General features: G+C 36.2%; 1 protein-coding gene across 1 annotated transcript; it reads left to right on the top strand.

Annotated features, from left to right (window-relative positions):
- The first annotated feature begins 536 nt into the window (after positions 1 to 536).
- Positions 537 to 22,191, top strand: RpL31 (ribosomal protein L31). Its single transcript, XM_081737708.1, has 3 exons — positions 537 to 694; positions 16,778 to 17,001; positions 21,994 to 22,191. Exons 2-3 carry the CDS (start codon positions 16,778 to 16,780, stop codon positions 22,142 to 22,144), a joined length of 375 nt encoding a protein of 124 aa, XP_081593834.1. The 5' UTR covers positions 537 to 694; the 3' UTR covers positions 22,145 to 22,191.
- The last annotated feature ends 152 nt before the right edge of the window (positions 22,192 to 22,343 follow it).

Below are 22,343 nucleotides of genomic sequence, written 5' to 3'. Positions count from 1 at the left end.
CCCCTTGGCTACGTGCCTGCTTGACCCGAGTAACACTCACGACTCCCTTTTACTGTCGGGTGAGGGGACAGTACGTACATGTGAGTGGGCCCCCTAGAAAGTACTTTCCCGGTGGGCCCCTGGGTTACAGTACGGCCCTGAAGGAGCACGTATTAGTTCTTAAATAAAGTCATGACCCGACTACGGTAGGTCCCATAGTTTCGGAGCTATGGGCCTTCAAAGTTCATTTTTTTTTAGTTTTCGGCAGCTTGTAACTCCGAAAGGAAGCATTTGTGCACCCAAGTTGGTCTATACTTTTTGCCTTATCTTGGTGTCAGGAATCGCCTCCCAAACGTTGTCGATGTTGTTTTGAAACACCTTGTATATCGACGTTTCATATGTCTCTGTTGGTTTTGCTATTTTCTCTATTATGGAATCAGCTATGAAACATATGTTAGTACAATACTATGAAATTACTTTGTGTTCAATTAATATTATTAGTCAATTACCGTTGAATATAGGAATTATAGATAATGTAAAGTGAAATAAATTAAAATTCAAGTAGTACTTTCGATTAAAGTATTATGTCTCCCAAAGCAAGTTTGTATCTGGTAACACTGTTCTTTCTATCAGTCGACTGTCGTGTGTGTGTGCTGGATATATTCTGGCGAAATTAAAATAATAATATATCTGTGAGCATCCGTGTAATTTAAGGGTAAGTGAGTGTACAGATGTACGTTGTAGCTTAAATAAGGTGTAAATTAAGTTATTATTACATAAAGGTTATGTTCGATATTGAAGTAGGCTGCTGTAAAATAGTAACATGCTGACGTGAACTTGCTTGTTGATAGTGTGAAAGGAGTAGGGCATATTTTCTCAAAATGATTAAACTTGTAAAATTAGTGTAAAAACTTTCAAAATCAAATATTACACAATTATATATATTACAAAATAATGAGAAATTAGGTGTATCACCATTAGCATTTAGAAGATACAGTATTTCTAGTTCTTTTTACGATGTGCAAATAACATTACGGGAATTTTTGTTTTGAGAAATAGATTACTGATGAGTAAATATGCTGATTATTTGCGTTTTGGTATCAAGATGTAACTAGAAGTAACGTGTAAATTTAGCGTAATGATAAAGATGCATTGTACAGGTTGTGCTACCCAGTCGACATTTATTGTAATTATCAAGATTGTGAAGAAACCCGACTTCTTTTTTATGACTTTAATTGGACAAAATTGGGTTTTATGAAGTTTTGTACCTATATTCAAATGCCATTTTTCTATTTAGAATAGCATTTAAGCATTCATTTCTTATAACCTCTAACCTATACTGAGTATTGTTTCCGACTTCATATGAAAATACGGAATGTCTTTATGGGACTACGCTGTCGTAGGATGCCTGAATTAATGCAGACACTGGTAACAACACACGTATGGTAACAAGACTGTTCACCGCATTTCCTGTGTGTGTACCTATTTGTATTACTAAACGCTTCGCATATCTAGCAGCTATTATTACTGTAAAACTTGTTTTTCAAATGAACAAGTGGACGAATTCAGAGACTGTTTACATATATTTAGTGTTGTGTGTTGTATCGCTGGACAACACGAAAAAAAAATGTACTGCATTTGATTAGGTTGAGTTGAGTTACAGGACAGTTGACTTAAAAACACAGTAGGGTAGACTTTTACAACTTAGAATAGAAAATTATTATTTGCGTATGAATAAGGCGTTTGGCTGTATGCCGCGAAAACTACAGCGCAAAAATGCAAACCAACCTGTGCTACATGGCCATAAAAACCCACGAACGCTGTGTAAACGAGTCGGGCAGGGCAAAGCTGATGTGCCGGGTGCATCCGAAATGAGCAGGCGCGTCAGCGACGGTGGGTGCACGCGTATGGTCAGTCGTGAAAGCAGGTGGATTTTTACATTGATACGACTTTTCATAGCACTTGTCGGATTCATATTCCAATCGTGTGAATTAGAACGGAATATGACCTATGCTTAGCAGGAGGAGTGCACCTCTTTTCTCTAAAAAATGTTACAATTGTGATATTTTCTGTGCACAATCGGTTAGTGTAGGGTATGTTAAATTAGTTTGTTATATTAGTGAAGAGGTCCCGCATAGTTTTCCCAAAACATAATAGAATTTCGCTTATTTCTACTAATATCAGGTTAGTTTGCTAGATTAGGTTAGATTTGGTTACGTTATGTTACGTCTAAGTGCTTGCATCATTCATTTCTTCTGTAAATTTTAAGTGTTTTTTACATGCTTCTGGACCCGTTTTTTACTAAACATACTCCCGGAATGTAAAGATATGCACGTAGTTCGGGAGGTGATTCATAACATCAAAAGAAGAAAGTTCTCTTGCATTGTGCATTTATGTGCACATATTTCTGTCCATTCCAATTGTCACGATTGGAGTTTGGATTCCAAGTTGGTACCCCTGTCACTCTTATACGACGCAGATTTCAACAATATGCAAGAGACTTTGTCTTGCATTTTAATGTGAAAAACTTGTTCCCAAAATATTGTGACACATTTTTCTATCAGCTGTGGAGCTTCTTTTTGCACACACATACATATATATATTTATAGTGGCGCATCTAAGGGGGCTATAGCCCCCCCCCCCCTTGACGCTCAGATATACACGGGATAAAATGGACTTCAATCCTACTTTACACTGGATAAAACAGCAAAATATGGTTTAGCCCCTCCCTTGATCATGTCCTGGATCCGCCCCCTGGCGTATTTAACGGAGGAGCTTCCGGACTTAAGTTCCCCTTCCCGAAATTTTATTTACTATTTTAAAGTGAATGTAATAACTTGCAGAATTTTCACATTTCCAGGAATAAAGTTAGCAAAGCGCCCCCCCCCACCCCAGCCCCGAAACAAAATCGTAAACACGCCACTATATATATTTATATAATCCTGGAAATGTAAAAATCCTGCAAGTTATTTCATTTACTTTACGATGGTAAATAAAATTTCTGGGGGAAGGGGCTTAAGTCCGGAAGCTCCTCCCTTAAGTACGCCACTATATATATATATATATATATATATATATAATGTTTGTGTGTGTGTGTGTGTTTAAAAAACAAGCTGGACTTGTCTGGGGAAAATTGCAACCTTCTTGGTTCTGGTTCGCTAATTTTCTTCTAGAAACTATTTGCACTTGGCAACATGCAATACCAGTATTAGCGTACAGGTCGAGTTAAGGCATACCACTCGAAATAATTATTGAAAAATTATCGCGTCCTTAGAGAGCAAAGGTTCTAAGTCCAGTTTTTTTCGAAATTGTGTTTTTATACTTGTAAATGTCGCATGATGTGCTCTTTCACGTGGTGATAAGGAAGCATACGAAATCGTTATTGTTTACAAGAAATGATAAATGAAATATTGCCCTATGTCCATTATTTTTCCTTTCCAGTAAAATTTCTAAACTTGGACAAAACATCTGCGCTCAAAGGACGCGTTATAATTCTTGAAGTAATTTTCTTATTGCCTACCAGTAGATAGCGCTAGGGACATTACTATATCTGACGTAGCATTCACGAAATTCAAGAGGACCACTAGGAGTTATTGTTGAAAAATTACAATTCTTTTCCGATTTGTGTAGAAATACAACGTATACAGATATATCATACAAAACTATAGTGCAAAAAACAAACCAATCTGTGCTTGGTGGCCACTAAAAAGCATGATAATTATCTAACAGAGTTAGGGCAGGACAAAGGTGGTGTGCAGGCGCGATAACACTTGTCTTTTTGCAATGAAACTAGTTTTGTGGCCCTTGTGACGGTTTTCACTCTAGTATCGGTAACATCTCTTATATACTGAGCAGAAATAGTTCGCTTGCGGAAAGTAGTATCTAATAGTCTATCATATGCACTCTCTTATTTTAACTGCCGTATAGCACGTAATGACTGTACACTAGGAATCCTACGTTTGTAAATATAAAATACAACTGTGGGTAAGAGTGCACTTTGTACAGAACAAGTGATTTTTGGGTATCTTTTAGTTTCTCTCCCAATCTTGCAAAAATAAGATCTCCAGAGTTACTTACTTCACAAAACATAGCTGAGCGAGCGAAGCTCCACAGGGCTCGTGTAAGTGTTAGTTCCTATGAATGTTCTGCACAAAGTGCACTCTTAACCAACTGTATAAGGTACTTTTTAATTCTGTCGCTTGTATACAGAGTAAATAATTTTGCTTGTAAATTTTGCAAAATGTGGTGTGCATAAACTTGACCAAAAACCCACTAGATGAAGTTCAACAGAGTAACCAGAAGTAATTGTTGAAAAATTAGAATCCTTCCATGATTTGCGTATATATACAGTGTTCACACATTTACCGTACATACTAGAGTGCAAAACAAATAAAGAAATAGAAAATAAAAAGACATAAACTGCTGCGTGGTCACTAAAAGTCACGAATGCTATTTGGGCGAGTCTGAGTGGTGCAAAGCTACTGGGCTCCCGCGTGGGCGAGGACAGTGGAAATACACTGTGTTCGTCATGTTACTTAGTGCCTTGGGTTAAATTCCGATTAACCGTGCTACATTTGAATCCGGAGTGCAATAAGGGTCCTATTTTAAATAAAATTACCCATCTCTTTGTTAATCTACAAAAGTGTTTACTTTCTAGAAATCGAATCTGGTGCAAAGTATCTCTCACGAAAAACTCAGATGAGGCTTCAAGGATTCCCTATGTGCGGCAAGGGAATTTCTTAGTTTCAGTGTACAATAGGACATGAACGCCTACATAGTGTAAGTCATTCTACGTCAAATCATCCAGCTAACAGCCGTATGCACCAACGAAGTTTAAACGTGATTCCAGGACTTTTGTTGCACCATTGATAGTCGAAGTTCAGCACATCTCGTTTAAGTAAACTTCGTTCAATTTGTAAAATCGACTCTTGATTGGTTGTCGTCTTTTGTCTCGAATCTTCGTTTAACAAAGTAACAAATGAAGAAAGCATACCGCGTGCCTATCTTTTCGCCTTTCGAGATTGTGTGCACAGAGTTGTGAGTAGTCTAATTTCATTGATCGTAATTATGATGGAAAAAGTAATGAAACCACGAGCAAAACATTTTTCCTAACACGAGGAATGTAATTTCGTTTGTGGAAAAATACAAAGACATTATTGAATGTAAACAGACTATCTTAGATCAACGAAGTTTAAACCACCAAGTTTATCCACTATTTGACAAGAGAATTACCCTTGAATGTTGTTGGTGCAACAGACATTTTCACCGAACTTTGTTATGACCCTCGTTCAACAGTTGAACTTCATTGATGCACACATCCATTAATGTCATCCCTTTTTCACTATCAGATTTTCATGAAACTTATGTCACTTGTTAGTAGTACAAGGGTTAATGTGTGAAGTGTTTCCTCTTTGGACCAAATAGGTTTGGAGTTAGAGACGATCAGTTTCGGAAAATAGCATATGTACACAGCTTCCGAGATTCTGCTTTGAGACTGCACTCTGAATTGAAAATGTTGGAATTATTTCATGTCAGAAGTTTAATGAAAATCTAAGATAATGGGTTAAATGGCCTGGATGAACTGACGTAGAATGACCCATATTTTAAGTGGGAATAGGGATTTAAGTAGAAAATTTAATGACTCCATTTTATCAACAGGGTCAATTTTATCGGTTACGAAAGTCATGAAATTTAGCTTTTAGGTCACGATTTTTTTTTTTTTTAAATATATCTGTACAAATATAAGTGCAGACCGGATTTTTTTTTTTTTTCTATAGAACGTCAAAATTCACCACCAAACATGTCTTATGATCGGCTTTAGACGCTACCAAATCGCAACCAAAGTATGCTTCTATCGCATATATGAAAATTTGCCCAAATTCGTACTTGGAGAATGTTAGGAAATTTTATGGTTTGGTAAATAAAAGTCACGAAATACCATTTTGACATTTTAGTAGACACCGTGATCAAGTCAAGACCCCGAGACTGGCTTGGCAATATTTTAGCAACTCCATCCAGCTATATACAGGGTCTTCCAAAAGTCCTGCAAAAAAGTAAAAAGCTGTAACTTTGTAACAATTTATTGTATTTGTACAAAGCTTTTAGTGGACTTGTAAGAAAGTCTGAAATTTTGTTTCCAAGAATTTTTTCAACGCCAAACTTCCAGCTGAGCACCATTTACGTCCAAACATTGCTGAAGTCTTTTCGGGAATCCAAGAATGGCATTTCACAAAACTCACTTCTTATCTCACAGTCTTCTTCCGTCAATTCCTGTACAAGTTTCAACTTGCAAGGCCCTACCTTTATTTTTTTTTTTACGAACGATATTGTGTAGCGTTGTCATTGGCACTCGCAGCTCCAAGGATCTGCGTTTCAACGATTTCTTTGGACTTCGCAACACGCTTTCCTGCATGGACTGAATCACATCAATACTGGTTGTTGGCCTTCCGCTACGAGGCAAGTCCAAGACACTTCCGGTAGCTGGGAACTTATCGTACCATCTCTTGATACTTGAACCTGCAGGTGGTTGTTTCACCCTTGTGAACCTGGCCCCCCCAACTCTCGGTACAAACGATTTCCGCATATCAATAAAAAGTACTTCGTTTGTACCGGTTTGTACCGAAAATATTTTTGTTTGTACTGTACTGCATTATGAGAAATTAAGAAAACAAAGTGGGGGGGCCAAGTTCACGCAGCCCCCCCACATTGTCCTAGGATCGATTTAATTGGCTCATTTGAAAGATTTTCGTTTGTACTGGATTGTACCGTAGTTTGTTTCGTTTGTACCGTTCCCGATTATGAAAAATTAACGAAACAAAATGGGGGCCCAGATCAAAAAGGCCCCCAAATCACGACTTTATACACTGGGCACACATGATTTTTGTATGCGATATGAAAGTACGTGGTTAGTACCGGATTGTACCACAAAGAGTTTTATTTTAGCCATAATAGATTATGAAAAATTAAGTAAACAAAATTGGGGGGGCTGTGTGAACCTGGCCCCCCCACCACGTCATACAAACGATTTAGTTGGCTCATTTGAAAGATTTTCGTTTGTACCGGATTGTACCGTAGTTTGTTTCGTTTGTACCGTTCCCGATTATGAAAAAGTAACGAAACAAAATGGGGGCCCAGATTAAACAGGCCCCCAAATCACGACTTTATACACTGGGTACACATAATTTTTGTATGCGATATGAAAGTACGTGGATATTACCGGATTGTACCGCAATGAGTTTTAGTTTAACCATAATAGATTATGAAAAATTAAGAAAACAAAATTGGGGGGGGCTGTGTGAACCTGGCCCCCACCACCACGCCGTACAAACGATTTAGTTGGCTCATTTGAAAGATTTTCGTTTGTACCGGATTGTACCGTAGTCTGTTTCGTTTGTACCGTTCTGGATTATGAAAAATTAACGAAACAAAATGGGGGCCCAGATCAAACAGGCCCCCAAATCACTACTTAATACACCGAGTACACATGATTTTTGTATATCACATAAAAGTAGTTGGTTAATACCGGAATGTTTTATTTTAGCCATAATAGATTATGAAAAATTAAGAAAACAAAATTTTGGGACTGTGTGAACCTGGCCCCCCCACCACGTCGTACAAACGATTTAGTTGGCTCATTTGAAAGATTTTCATTTGTACCGGATTGTACCGTAGTTTGTTTCGTTTGTACCGTTCCCGATTATGAAAAATTAACGAAACAAAATGGGGGCCCAGATCAAGCAGGCCCCCAAATCACGACTTAATACACCGGGTACACATGTTTTTTGTGTGTCATATGAAAGTACTTTGTTAGTACCGGATTGTACCACAATGAGTTTTAGTTTAACCATAACAGATTATGAAAAATTAAGAAAAAATTGGGGGGCTGTGTGAACCTGCCCCCCCCCCCACCACCACGTCGTACAAACGATTTAGTTGGCTCATTTGAAAGATTTTCCTTTGTACCGGATTGTACCGTAGTCTGTTTCGTTTGTACCGTTCTGGATTATGAAAAATTAACGAAACAAAATTGAGGGCCAGATCAAACAGGCCCCCAAACCACGACTTAATACACCGGGTACACATGATTTTTGTATGTCATATGAAAGTACTTGGTTAGTAGCGGAATGTAAGACAATGATTTTAGTTTGATCTAGATTTAGGTTTGTGGGTTAAACTGGCCCGCACAACTTATGCTTCATTAAAATTCACATCCAAACGGTATCAAATATTTTTACCCGATATGTACAAATTTGTAACGCCAAAATTAAAGTTTGTACCCTCATCAATTTCGAAAAAGATTTGATTTTTGATACCAGTAACGGGTGGAGCAAAGCCGCACAACTCTTTTTCTTTCCAATTCGAATCAAAATGGCACCATAAATTGGTACCCATATTTACCAATTTGTACCACCAAATTAGAACTTATACTTCCACCAATTTCGAGAAATTTTAGTTTTGATGGCGGGTCAAACTGGATTGCACCACTTATTTTCCTTTCAAATTCGAATCACAACGGTACCAGAAAATTGTACCCACTATGCGCCCACTTGTACCACGAAAATTAGAATTTGTACACACTACTTATTTCGACAAAATTGGGATGTAATGGAGGATCAATATGACGTCAACTGGTCTACACAACACATTTTATTTCAATTCGAATGAAAACGGTACTAAAACTTTGTAAACAATATGTACCAATTTGTACCTCCAAAACTATGATTTGCACCCTCACCAATTTCGCAAGAATTGAATTTTTAATGGCGAGTCAAGTAAGCTTGTACACTTTTTCTTCCCAATTCAAATCAAAACGGTATCAGAACTCTGTACCCAATGTGTACCAATTTGTAACACCAAAATTAGAATTTATATCCCAAGAAATTTCGTGGAGCGTGGCAGGTCACGTCAGACAGAATTTTGTTGGCAGGTCAAACTTGCCCACACAACTTATTTTTCTTTCCAATTTGAATCAAAATTGTTCAAAAATTTGTACCCGATATGTACAACTTTTACAACAAAAATTAGAATTTCTAGCCCCACCAATTTCGAGGAACTTGAATTTTTGATGGCGGTTCAAATTGACTCACAAACACTTTCTTTCCAATTTGAATCTAAAACCTTACAAAAATTTTTACCCATTATGTACCAATTTGAACTACCAAAATAAGAATTTGTACCTTCACCAATTTCGAGAAATTTGAATTTTTGTTAGGAGGTCAATCTGGCGAGCACACAACTTTTTTCTTCCAAATTCGAATCAAAACTGTACCAAAAACTTGTAGCCAATATGTAACAACTTGTATCACCAAAACTAGAATTTGTACAGCAACCAATTTCAAGAAATATGAATTTAATTGCAGGTCAAACTGGTCGGCCAACTTATTTTTGTTTCAAATTCGACTAAAAACCTCACCAAAAATTTGAACAAAATATGTACCAATTTGTACCGCCGCAATTAGAATTTGTACCCCCACTAATTTCGAGAAATTATAATTTTTGGTGGCGGGTGAAACTGGCCCGCGTAACTTATTTTTCTTTGCAATTCGAATGAAAACGGTACCAATAATGTGTACTCGATATGTATCAATCTCTACCATTAAAATTAGAATTTGTACCCTTACCGATTTGGAGAAATTTGAATTTTCAATGCTGGAGCCAACTTAACGTCGAAACTTGGCTCGCGCAACACATTTGGTTTACGAATTCGGTTTAAAATGTTACCAACAGTTTGTGCCAAGTAAGTACCAGTTTGTACTCTCAAAATTAGAATTTCCAGCCTTACCAATTTCTAGAAATTTAAATTTTCATTGCAGTCTTCCTGGGCATGGCAATCCTTTTTTTTTTTTTTTTTTTTTTTTTTTTTTTTTTTTTTTTTTTTTTTGTATTCAATCAAAATAGTATTCGATTCGAACGAGAACGTGCAACCAAATTTCCCCGCAATTCATAAAAGCAGAGCGGAAAATTTGCTTATGATTTGCATGAGCAAAATCATGTATGAATAAAGAAATTGTTATTCAACGAACGGAAAATTTATCACCAAGTCAACTCTTTCAGGCCAAAGGCTTATTCAGAATTCATATGAAAATTGTCCAAATTTTTTTAGACAATTTGTAACAAAAAAAAAAATTACATTGTACCTGCACCAATTCAATAAATCTGAAATGCTTACTCAAATATGTTTATCTATTTGATCTCAAGGTAAACCAGAGAAACACATTTTTTTAAAATTCGACATCACTACTTCGCAAAGGAATTTGTTACTATTTCCATTAAACATTTTAACTCTGGAGTGTATTATTGATGGTAACTGAATTTGTAAAAATTTGTATAAGCAAAATTAGAATTTAGACTGTTTTCGAAACGGAGATATGAGTGGATAGAGATGACTTCACAGAACTGATCCTCTGAATGAGTTCTATAATAAAAATTAATATTGTCCATTTTCACAAATGGTTGGGGAAAAAAATCACTCGCTCATAAATATTTTGGAGTCATCAACATATGTAGATGTTTGACTCTCTCTCCCCAAACCAAGTTGTACAAATGCCAATGCTATCCATTTAATCTGCCGCCTACCCAACAACTTGTTTTGTGATAATGCTTTCCTTTATTCTTTCTAACATTTGGTACACCGTAGAAAAATATTAAAATAATTTTGTCTTCGGTGTTTATAGATGGCGCAAACATATCTATTTGGCACAAATTTTTGGTAACATTTTGATTCGAATTAATAAAAGAAATGTGTTGGGCGAGCCAGGTTTCGACGTCAAGTTGGATCGAGTATTGAGAATTCAAATTTCTCAAAATTGGTAGTTGCACAAATTCTAATTTTTGTGGTACAAATTGGTACATATGAGGTACATATTTTCGATACCATTTCGATCCGAATTGGAAAGAGAATAAGTTGTGGGGGCCAGCTTGACGTTGCCACCAAAAATTCAAATTTCTCGAAATAACTGGGGATACAAATTTAATTTTGGTGGTACAAATTGGTACATATTGAGTACAAAATTTTGATACTGTACTGATTCGAATTAGAAAGATAAACAAGTTGTGCAGGCCAGCTTGAACCGCCAACATAAATTCAAATTTCTTGATATTGGTGGAGGTACAAATTCTAATTTTGGTGGTACAAATTGGTACATATCGTACAAATATTTGGTACCGTTTTGATTCTAATTTTAATGAAAATGTGTTGTCCGGCCCAGCTTGTCATCAACCTGGCCCGCCATCAAAAATTCTAATTTCTCGAAATTAGTGGGGGTAGAAATTCTAATTTTGTTGATACAAATTTCTATATATAGGGTACAAATTTTTGGTACCGTTTTGATTCGAACTAGAATGAAAAAAACAGTGGAGGAGAACTTTTACCACCACAAAAATTCAAATTTCTCGAAATTAGTTGGAGTATAACTCTAATTTTCGTCGTACAAATTGGTACATATTGGGTACCAACATTTGTTGCCATTTTGATTCGAATTGGAAGGGAAAAGAGTTCTTCGGATCTGCTTCACCTGTTATATGTGAAAATTTCTCTTTTTTTTTCGAAATTAGTGAGGGTACAGATTTTAAGTTTGGCGGTACAAATCGGTACATATAGGGTACAGGTGTTTGGTACAATTTTGATTCGAACTTTAAAATCAAATAAGTTGTGCGGATCAATTAAACCCGCATATTTAAATTCGTATTTCTCGAAATTGGTGGGGATATATATTCTAATTTTGATACTGCAAATTCCTAAATATTGGCTACAATTTTTTTGATACCGTGTTGATCCGAATTTGAAAGAAAAATAAGTTGCCCAAGCCAGCATGACCTCCATCAAAAATTAAAATTTCTAGATATTGATGCGGATTCTAATTCTAATTTTAGCGATACGAATTGGTACAGATCTGCTACAAATTTTTGGCCACGTTTTGATTCGAATTGTAAAGAAAAATAAGTCATGAGGGTAACTTCGATCCGCCATCAAAAATTCACAATTCTCAAAATTGGTGGGAGTACAAATCTAAATTTTGTGGTACAAATTGCGTACAAATTTTTGGTAACGCTTTGATTGGAATTGGAAAGAAAAACAAAGTTGTGCGGGCCAGTGTGACACATCAAAAATTTAAATTTGAAGAAATTGGTGGGAGTAAAAATTCTTACAAAGTTTTGATATTGTTTTCATTCGAATTGAACAGAAAAATATGTTGTGTGGGCCTGTTTGACTTGCCATCAAAAATTAAAATTTCTCGAAATTCATGGGGGATCAAATTGTAATTTTCGTAATACAAATTAGTACATATTGGTTACAAATTTTTGGTGCCGTTTCGATTGAAATTCGAAGGAGAAAGAAGTTCTGCGGGTCAGTTTAATCCGCCAATAAAATGCATGTTTGTCGAAATTGGTGGTAGTACAGATTCTAATTTTGGTGCTACAAATTGGTATATATTGGGTACAAATTTTGGTACCGGTTTAGTTGGAATTGAGACGAAAAATGACTTGTGCTGTCCAGATTGACTAGATTGACTTCCCAACAAAAGTTCAATTTTCTCAAAAAATATTCGGGGTACAATTTCTAATTTTTGTGGTACAGATTGGTGCATATTGGATACAAGTTTTGGTTGTTTTTTTGATTCGAATTGAAAAGGAAAATAAGTTCTCCAGCCCAGCCTGACGCGCCATTAAAAATTCATAATTCTCGGAATTTGTGGGGGTAGAAATCTTAATTTTGGTGGTAAAAATTGATATTTATTGGGTACAAATTTTTGGTTCGAATTAGAAAGAAAATAAAGTGCGTTCCAGCTTGACCCACTGACAAAAATTCAAACGTCTACAACCTGGTAAGAGTTCAAATTCTTATTTTGCTGGTACAAATTGGCATATATTGGGTACAAATTTTTGGTACCGTTTTCATTCGAATTGAAAAAAATATATGTTTTCTGGATCAGTTTGACCTGCCATCAAAAATTCAAATTTCTCGAAATTGATGCCGGTACAAATTCTAACTTTGTTGCTATAAATTGATACATACTGGTACAAATTTTTGGTGACGCTTTGATTCGAATTGAAAGAAAACAAACATGTGCGGGCCAGGTTGACCTGTCATGACAAATTCAAGTTTCTCGAAAGTCATATGTATCCTGTGTTTCAAAACTTGATTAGAATGTTTGCTTGAATTGCAACCCCAGTTTGTTCCGTTAATTTAACATAATCTACGGCGGTAAAAACGAAACAAACTACGGTACGATCCGGTACTAACGAAAATCTTTCAAATGAGCCAACTAAATCGTTTGTACAACGTGGTGGGGGGCCAGGTTCATACAGCCTCCCAATTTTGTTTTCTTAATTTTTCATAATCTATTATTGCTAAAATAAAACTTTGTGGTACAATCCTGTACTAACCAAGTACTTTTATGTGGCATAAAAAGTAATGCGTACTCTGTGTATTAAGTCGTGATTTGGGGGCCTGTTTGATCTGGGCCCCCATTTTGTTTCGTTAATTTTTCATAATCCAGAACGATACAAACGAAACAAACTACGGTACAATCCGGTACAAACGAAAATCTTTCAAATGAGCCAACTAAATCGTTTGTACGACGTGGTGGGGGGGGGGGCAGGTTCACACAGCCCCCCCAATTTTGTTTTCTTAATTTTTCATAATCTGTTATGGTTAAACTAAAACTCATTGTGGTACAATCCGGTACTAACAAAGTACTTTAATATGACATACAAAAAGCATGTGTACCTGGTGTATTAAGTCGTGATTTGGGGGCCTGCTTGATCTGGGCCCCATTTTGTTTCATTAATTTTTCATAATCGGGAAGGGTAGAAATGAAACAAACTACGGTACAATCCGGTATAAACGAAAATCTTTCAAATGAGCCAACTAAATCGTTTGTACGACGTGGTGGGGGGGCCAGGTTCACACAGCCCCCCCAATTTTGTTTTCTTAATTTTTCATAATCTTTTATGGCTAAAATAAAACTCTTTGTGGTACAATCCTGTACTAACCAACTACTTTTATGTGATATACAAAAATCATGTGTACTCGGTGTATTAAGTCGTGATTTGGGGGCCTGTTTGATCTGGGCCCCCATTTTGTTTCGTTAATTTTTCATAATCGGGAACGGTACAAACGAAACAAACTACGGTACAATCCGGTACAAATGAAAATCTTTCAAATGAGCCAACTAAATCGTTTGTACGACGTGGTGGGGGGGGCCAGGTTCACACAGCCCCCCCAATTTTGTTTTCTTAATTTTTCATAATCTGTTATGGTTAAACTCATTGTGGTACAATCCGGTACTAACAAAGTACTTTCATATGACACACAAAAAGCATGTGTACCCGGTGTATTAAGTCGTGATTTGGGGGCCTGCTTGATCTGGGCCCCCATTTTGTTTCGTTAATTTTTCATAATCGCGAACGGTACAAATGAAACAAACTACGGTACTATCCGGTACAAACGAAAATCTTTCAAATGAGCCAACTAAATCGTTTGTACGACGTGGTGGGGGGGCCAGGTTCACACAGCCCCCCCAATTTTGTTTTCTTAATTTTTCATAATCTATTATGGTTAAACTAAAACTCATTGCGGTACAATCCGGTACTAACCACGTACTTTCATATCGCATACAAAAATCATGTGTACCCAGTGTATAAAGTCGTGATTTGGGGGCCTTTTTGATCTGGGCCCCCATTTTGTTTCGTTAATTTTTCATAATCGGGAACGGTACAAACGAAACAAACTACGGTACAATCCGGTACAAACGAAAATCTTTCAAATGAGCCAATTAAATCGATCCTAGGACAATGTGGGGGGCTGCGTGAACTTGGCCCCCCCACTTTGTTTTCTTAATTTCTCATACTGCAGTACAGTACAAACAAAAATATTTTCGGTACAAACCGGTACAAACGAAGTACTTTTTATTGATATGCGGAAATCGTTTGTACCGAGATGTGGGGGGGCCAGGTTCACAAGGGTGGTTGTTTCTGATATTTTTGTCGGAATTTTCTTCTCACCAAAACACTGGATTTTAACTCGCAAAACCACGTCACACACTGCACTTTCTCTTGAGTAGACGCCATCTTTGTTACGTGATTTGCGGTTATGACGTCAACGTTTACATCCGCTCATTGTTGCCAACAAAAATTTTAACATTTCCACTAAAGATGACAAACAAAATACAAAATTGTAAGTAGTATTTTCAAAGTTACAGCTTTTTAGTTTTTTGCAGAACTTTTGGAAGGCACTGTAAATAAATGTATTCATCTTAATATAGAATGCTTTTAAGATTTATTTGCCATGTATTTTACATGCCTGTCTTTTTTTCCTGCTACCTGATAGACATATTTTAAAAATACACTGAACTGATAAAGCTGAAATGTGCTTTGTAACCCCAGGAGCGAAAAGGTTAAATAATGAACTCTTCATTCACAAGGTATTTAACATATTAGCTGTAATGTGATTCCGATCGGATACACAATTTCTAATTCGTAGATTTTGTCGTTAGAGTACTTGGAGTGTCAGATGTTGCTAGTTAACGCCACTAGGGGGCGGTGAATGTCATGTTACAAGTTTTTGTTGTTTATGTACGGCCGATCGGACCTGTGTGTTGCCTCTTGCAAGATATGTTAAAAGTAGTGAATTCATTATTTATTCTAATTTGAAGGGTAAGGGGAAAAATCATGAAGAATGTCCATGTATGTGCTTTTTTGGGTGCTTTGCCCCATCTGATGACTTGGTACTGTTTGACCGTATATGCCATGCATCCGTAGATGTAGAAATATCCAAGAAAAGGGACACAAGATTTGATTAACCCTATTCATTTTGTACGCGGTTTTCAATATTAAAACGTCGTTTTCTCGAAAGTACAGTTTTGTGACATTCTTTTTTTTTTTTCTTACCCTTCATTTATTTTGACAAGATGCCAGTATTGTTTAACAAACTGCATAGCCTAATTAAAATTTTGAAATAAATTAATTTTTTAAAACTATATCAGAGATCTAGTCCAGTGTATATTTCTTCGTTTTGCACAAAGAAACAACTTACTAGTACTAAAAGCAAGAGGAATTCGTCCACATCCTGTACAGAAAGCTAACTTTGACGTGTAGTAACGAACAAATGAGTATGAGTTGCCAATACAACTGTAACTTACTCCCTTCCCCATAAAAGACACATACTTAGGTCCGATCGGACCCACAACTTTCATATGTGTGGATCCGATACCGTGCCTTAGACAGCATTAATATTATGTTTTAACAAATTGTGAACAAAAAAATAATAACGTTTTAATTAAAGACATAAAAAGAGGAAACGATTATGAGACACGGAATTTCACCAACCACCCAAGTGATGTGATTTTGAGTGTTAACATTTCTTTCAGCAGCGAGGTTATATGATTCGTGGACCTGTTGATTATCGTGGAATCCGAACCACATGAGCTTTTGCCTGGTCTCCCACGCCAAAGCCAGTGCCAAAGGCGTGTACGCTAACCGCTTAGCCACGAAGGAGTTCAACGTTCAAGTGATTTCTTGGAGTACTGAAGATTTCAGTTGTGTCTTTCTGTTGAAGTTTAGTAATTTTTTTTCTTCCTTTTCAGCATTATTAGAGTACGCAAGTGAGTTTAAATATTTCCTAATTATCAGTGATACTGGTGACACAAGCAGTCATCGAAACGTCTGCGAATAAATTAATAATACGGGTACTTGAGTGAAGTTCAAGGTCTCTCTGATAATAATTATTTCTGTTCAGTTTATTATCAATGTTTGTAGGAGCATATTTTTTAAAATTTATTTTTAATGGCTATTTCAGATGGCTAAACAGAAAGGCGAGAAGAAGGGCAAAAGTGCCATCAACGAAGTTGTAACCCGCGAATACACAGTTAATCTTCACAAGCGGTTGCATGGCATCGGATTCAAGAAGCGAGCTCCACGAGCCATCAAAGAAATTCGCAAGTTTGCTATTCAACAAATGGGAACTCCCGATGTAAGAATTGACACTCGTCTCAATAAGCAAGTTTGGTCACAGGGAATTAGGTGAGTTTGTCTCCTATTTGGAATAGTTTCTAACAGCTTAACCCAGGAATACACAGATATTTTCTGTTCTGATACACAAATGTAGTGTAAGTCAACACCAATAACTTATTTCAGGACTAAATTTACCAAAAAATGTTTCAAACTTTCAGTGTTTTAATTTCAATTGTAATGTGGTGTTTATAGATGTCTGACATCATTAGCAAAGCACAATTGGTGACGGTAATTAAATAGGCCTGTAATTTATTCTGAACTGACTTCAAAACTGTTCTAGTTACTTGCTTCACTAATAATATTTCATATTGCATCTCCGAAGTCACTTATCAGTTTGGTCCAAGCGATCCAAAGTGGCATAATTTAAAAATAAATAAATGAACAGTTATTACAAAACTTCAAATAGAAAAAGTGCACAGCAGTACACAGATGGGATGCCAGGGAACCTCCAAGTACGACGTTACTCCCAAAATTAAGGTTCTCCATGATTTAGAAAAGCAAACGTTTATTTTCAATAATGTTTACACCATTTTAACGCTTGTACATTTATCTGTTTCCACATAATTGCCATTTCGATCGATGCATTTTTATAAGCGCTATGGCTATTTTTTCTGTATGCCCATGGTATACAAGCTAGCCGCCATTTCACCTTGTCGGCGTTGTTGAAGCACTTCCCAGCCAAATGTTCTTCCAAATCAAATCAATCGGAATTGAGTAAAAAATAACGAAAACAGATGGAAAACATTAAAAAAGAAAAAATGAATATGCTTATTCGTTCATACTGTTCTGTGAAAACGAACTAAGCGCCATAATTAGATAATCAGATTAATGGTTCCTGATGCGCATTAGAATGTTCCACAAAAACGACATGAGGAGAAAACGTGCAATACTTTTTCGTAAAAGAATTAATGTCACTTTAACTGATGGCTACAGTATTGTTGGACTGAACTTTATAGAAGTTTTGTAAAAATAAGGAAATGACGCTTAGTTCGTTTTCGCATTACACTGTACTACATGTGAGGCATTCGGAGTAGTAAGGAAGATTTGAACAAAACTTTCCTCTATCAATGCGTTATTATTATTACTGTTGAAATTTCTCTCATTATTATTATTATTACTTTGGCTAAATGGGGGGGGGGTGTCCTGACTACTCGGAACGCCTCATATACAGGATGGCCCAAAAGTAAGTATACACCCTTGCATTGATCAAGTACAACATTCTAGTTTATGGGTTTATTTGCTTCAGGTCTTCCGAGCTTAAGATGTAAGTAAAAACACATTAAGAACAAATAATAAAGAAACTAAGTCTACCTGATGGATAACAATGAGAAAAGTTATAAAATGCATTGAGCTGATCAGTACGTTACTGTATACTTACTTTTTTGCCATCTTGTACTTACATTTGTTTTTCCTCGGTAGACTTCTTCGAAGAATCACAGGAATTAAAAGTACCGGTGTATAATATTTAAGTAACTAAAATCAACTCAACTCAATATTTAAGTAAAAATATAAAGCTTATATATTAACTAACGAGAATTGAAGATGAAATCTGCTTAGCTTTAGAAAAATTTACATATGAATTTTCTTTGTCGTGTATTATTTTACCTGAATTTCTGTTTTTCTTGTAGTGTATGTACGTAGGATTATAAGCAATGAACAAAGTGTTAACAATTCCCGAGACTGAAGTAATATTTTTAACACGAAAATAATGATAGGATTCTAGTATGGAAACTTACTTTAAAGTTTATTACGAGGTGTGTTCAAAAGATTATCGAACCTTTGGTCGGCAAAATAAATTTATTCAGATAACATACAGGACTCATCTCTCCAGTAATTCTCCTTGGGAATGCACACATTTACTCCAGCGCTCTTGCCATTTTTGCAAACACTTTTGGTTCATATCTTGTACAGTGGTGTTCAGCTGGAACGTCAATTCCGTATACTATCTTCTCCGGTGTGAAATTGGTCTCTTTCAGCGGCATTTTCAACTTTGAGAACAACCAGAAGTCAAATGCACTATGACGGAAACCTGAAGTCTGAATCAGGTGAGCAGCATTGGCGAGTTGCCAAGATTTCACTGCTCACAGATCCAATAGCTTGCGTTGTACAGCATCATGAAGGCGGCGAAGGACCCCCTGGGATTTTGGCTGTGTTCTCTGGAGCGTGTTCATGCTCTACCACTCCACAAGAGTCGAAGAAAACTATCAGCATCACATTGCTGCAGACCTCCCGTGCATTATGAGGATTGCATCTTTGTTTCTGGATGAAACCTATAAACCCACGTCTCATCACCAGTAATCATGGTATTAAAGTAGTTGGTCATTTCGTGCATTGTCCAATATGTTACGTGCCATTTCCAATGGATAAGACAAGTGATTTCGTCACTTCCGCTCTAAATATAAGTGCAACCCCTTTAAAACTTATATTTCGGTTCCGGACAATGCTAGGTAAGAAAAGCATACGCTAGTGTATGTTCCACTTTATTTTAATGTAAATACGTTTCCCCTCCCTTACTTATCTTTGTTCTATCTGCTCTTTAAAGTTTTCTCTTTCAGAAAGTTGAACAAAAATTGCAATGCTCTCTTTCATTGTAAGAAGTCAATACACAAAATAAACAACCATTGTAAGTTCCATGTGTACCTCATGTGTTTGGAACTCGACGGAAATAAATGAACATCAAGTAATGGTGGGAATATGTTATATTTAAAGTGTCGATTGGAGTTGTTTGTGCTCCATTGTAAGTAGTTTCAGCACGAATTTCCCAGATACTTGCTTCAAGCTCAAACCTTCGGTCAAAATTGTGCATATCGATACTTACTCCCATCTCGGTCACAAGTTCTTGATCTGCGATGCGACGATTCTGAATGTCATTTCGGTTTGTTGAAGGTTTATCTGAATGTGGTAAACTATTAACTGATGTGCAGCCATCTTTGTTTCACTACTTTTTGATCCGTGAGTTGATCATGACAGTCCTCGAATAGCTGTTGGATCTTGAGAATTGTCTCCTTACGTATCGCAAAGTTTTTGGTGAAAGTTGATGCACACGTGGTGTTCAAGTCGTTTCGTCATTACATATCTCCACCAACGAACGACGCCCGTACTTAATTTGTTTACGCAGGACAACATTTTTTGAACACACTTCGTATTGTTAAGCTAAGCTTCTGCGCATCCAAGTCTCTAAACAATAAATAGATTACGCTTTCGCAACCATAGATGGAAAATTTGTAACATTCCCGTGTGTAATAAAGAAAAAAAATTCATTTGGTGAAAGAATACAGTGTGTTTCAAAAATGACCTGATTTTAAGTCCATATGTATTGATTAAAACACACTACAAAAATGTGATAAATTGCAAAATACTGACAAAATCTTAGTTTTAGCTATGCTATTACGAATGCTCTATGTGCCCACGAGCAGCAGCACTCCGCACAAACGTTTGCCCAATTGTTTCCGCAATTTCATCGGAAGTGCAAGGCCGACCTGGACTCTTACCTTTGCACTTTGATTGGGTCAAGGATGGTGCGAAGCTGGGCATTGTAGGAATGTTCCGAAGATGGATGACTCTTGCAGTACGGTATGGAAGTCATAGGCAACTTCGGTATTTGGTTAGTGAGCTCCACCCACGTTTCTAAGAGAAACGTGTCTTGTCTCTAAACCGTAGTGTAGTACCATATTGCAACGTTTTGAGAAGACAGATAATACTTAATTATATTCATGATTACCGGTCGTCTCCAATACAATTGTGTGCTTAATAATAATTACCTGTAGTTTTATCCGTGACATTGTGCAATTCAGAATACAAAGATGCATTGACAGTAACAACTCAATTTATTACATTGCTTATACGTATGTGTAAAAATAAATAAATAAATACAAACTATATTTGTATAACCCTTATCTGTGCACTTTTTCTTCCTTTTTTTGTTTTTAATATATATATATATATATATATATATATATTATATATATATATTATATATATATATATATATATATTATATATATATATATATATATATATATATATATATATATATATATATATATATATATTATATATATATATATATATATATATATATATATATATATATATATATATGTGTGTGTGTGTGTGTGTGTGTGTGTGTGTTATGCCCTTGCCGTAAATATATTAAATAAAAGTAATTTTATGGTTATGGTACTGAACATTTGAAAGACCGCGCACTTATATATACTTTTCACTTTAATAATACAAGTGCATTCCCATAGATGACTAATTGTTTTATGATTTTTTTAAAAATATATCTTTGACACTTTTATTTTCACTGGTATTTGAGTTTTGTGCTGCAACTATTAATTCTGAAGCATCTCCAACTGAATACAGAATTTCTGTCACCATACTTCCGCCAATACCCCCCACTGCTTCTTCAATTACATATTACCGAAAGTTTCTGTCCCCACAAAATGCTGCTATTTGGATCAGTCATAGCACAAGCATCATGTCTCTACAAATTGGGCATACCAACGATGAATGTTTTAGGGTGCAGGCGGATCAGTGCCAAAACGCCGACGAAAAGCACGCTAGACCGAAATTACGACTGTCTTTGCAAACTGCAGCACACAAAACGCGTTCTCTTGAAGACGCATTGATTGACACCTAACGGCCATTTTCTGAAACTCTAGGCCATGCCCATTCAAACAACTCATTTCCTTGCCGGCACGTCACATGCTCCGTGATTATTACCGCCCAAAATCAGATGATTCTTTTTGAAACACGGTGTATTTATACTTGTTCCATTAATTCCTTATGTGGATAAGAATAGAATGCTTAAGGTTACAAGTTTGAACCAGGCAAGAACGAACGTAACGTCAAAAATATTTACTAAGTAGTATTTTGTACATTCTAGAAAATCTCGCAAAGAAATCATCCCGTGATTTATTCAGTATTTTGGTAAGGATTAGGTTGCTGAACACCTTTGAATGTATGAATAATTACTACTTTTTTTCTGTTTCTTTCTAGGAACGTACCATTCCGTGTCCGCGTGCGACTGTCTCGTCGGAGGAACGACGATGAAGATTCTCCCCATAAGCTGTATACTTTAGTCACTTACGTACCTGTGGCTACTTTTAAGGGACTTCAGACAGAAAATGTTGATGCAAGTCAAGAATAAAGTGTATCGGAAAATAAATGTGAAATAAAAGTGTACATGCGGTAAAACAGTGTTGTTAATACTTGAAACCTGTGAAATATAGTTAGTCATTATCTTTTATAGATGGGAACAAATAGATAATAAAACTTGCGCGTGTTTACTATGTAAATGTTACGTCAAAAGTACGAAGACTAGAAGTACGAGGAGGTATCAAAAATTT

The sequence above is a fragment of the Thermobia domestica genome, chromosome 14 (genome assembly GCF_964235325.1).
Source record: "Thermobia domestica chromosome 14, izTheDome1.hap1.1, whole genome shotgun sequence".
NCBI lineage: Eukaryota > Metazoa > Arthropoda > Insecta > Zygentoma > Lepismatidae > Thermobia > Thermobia domestica.
This window is presented reverse-complemented; position numbering and strand designations above follow the sequence as displayed.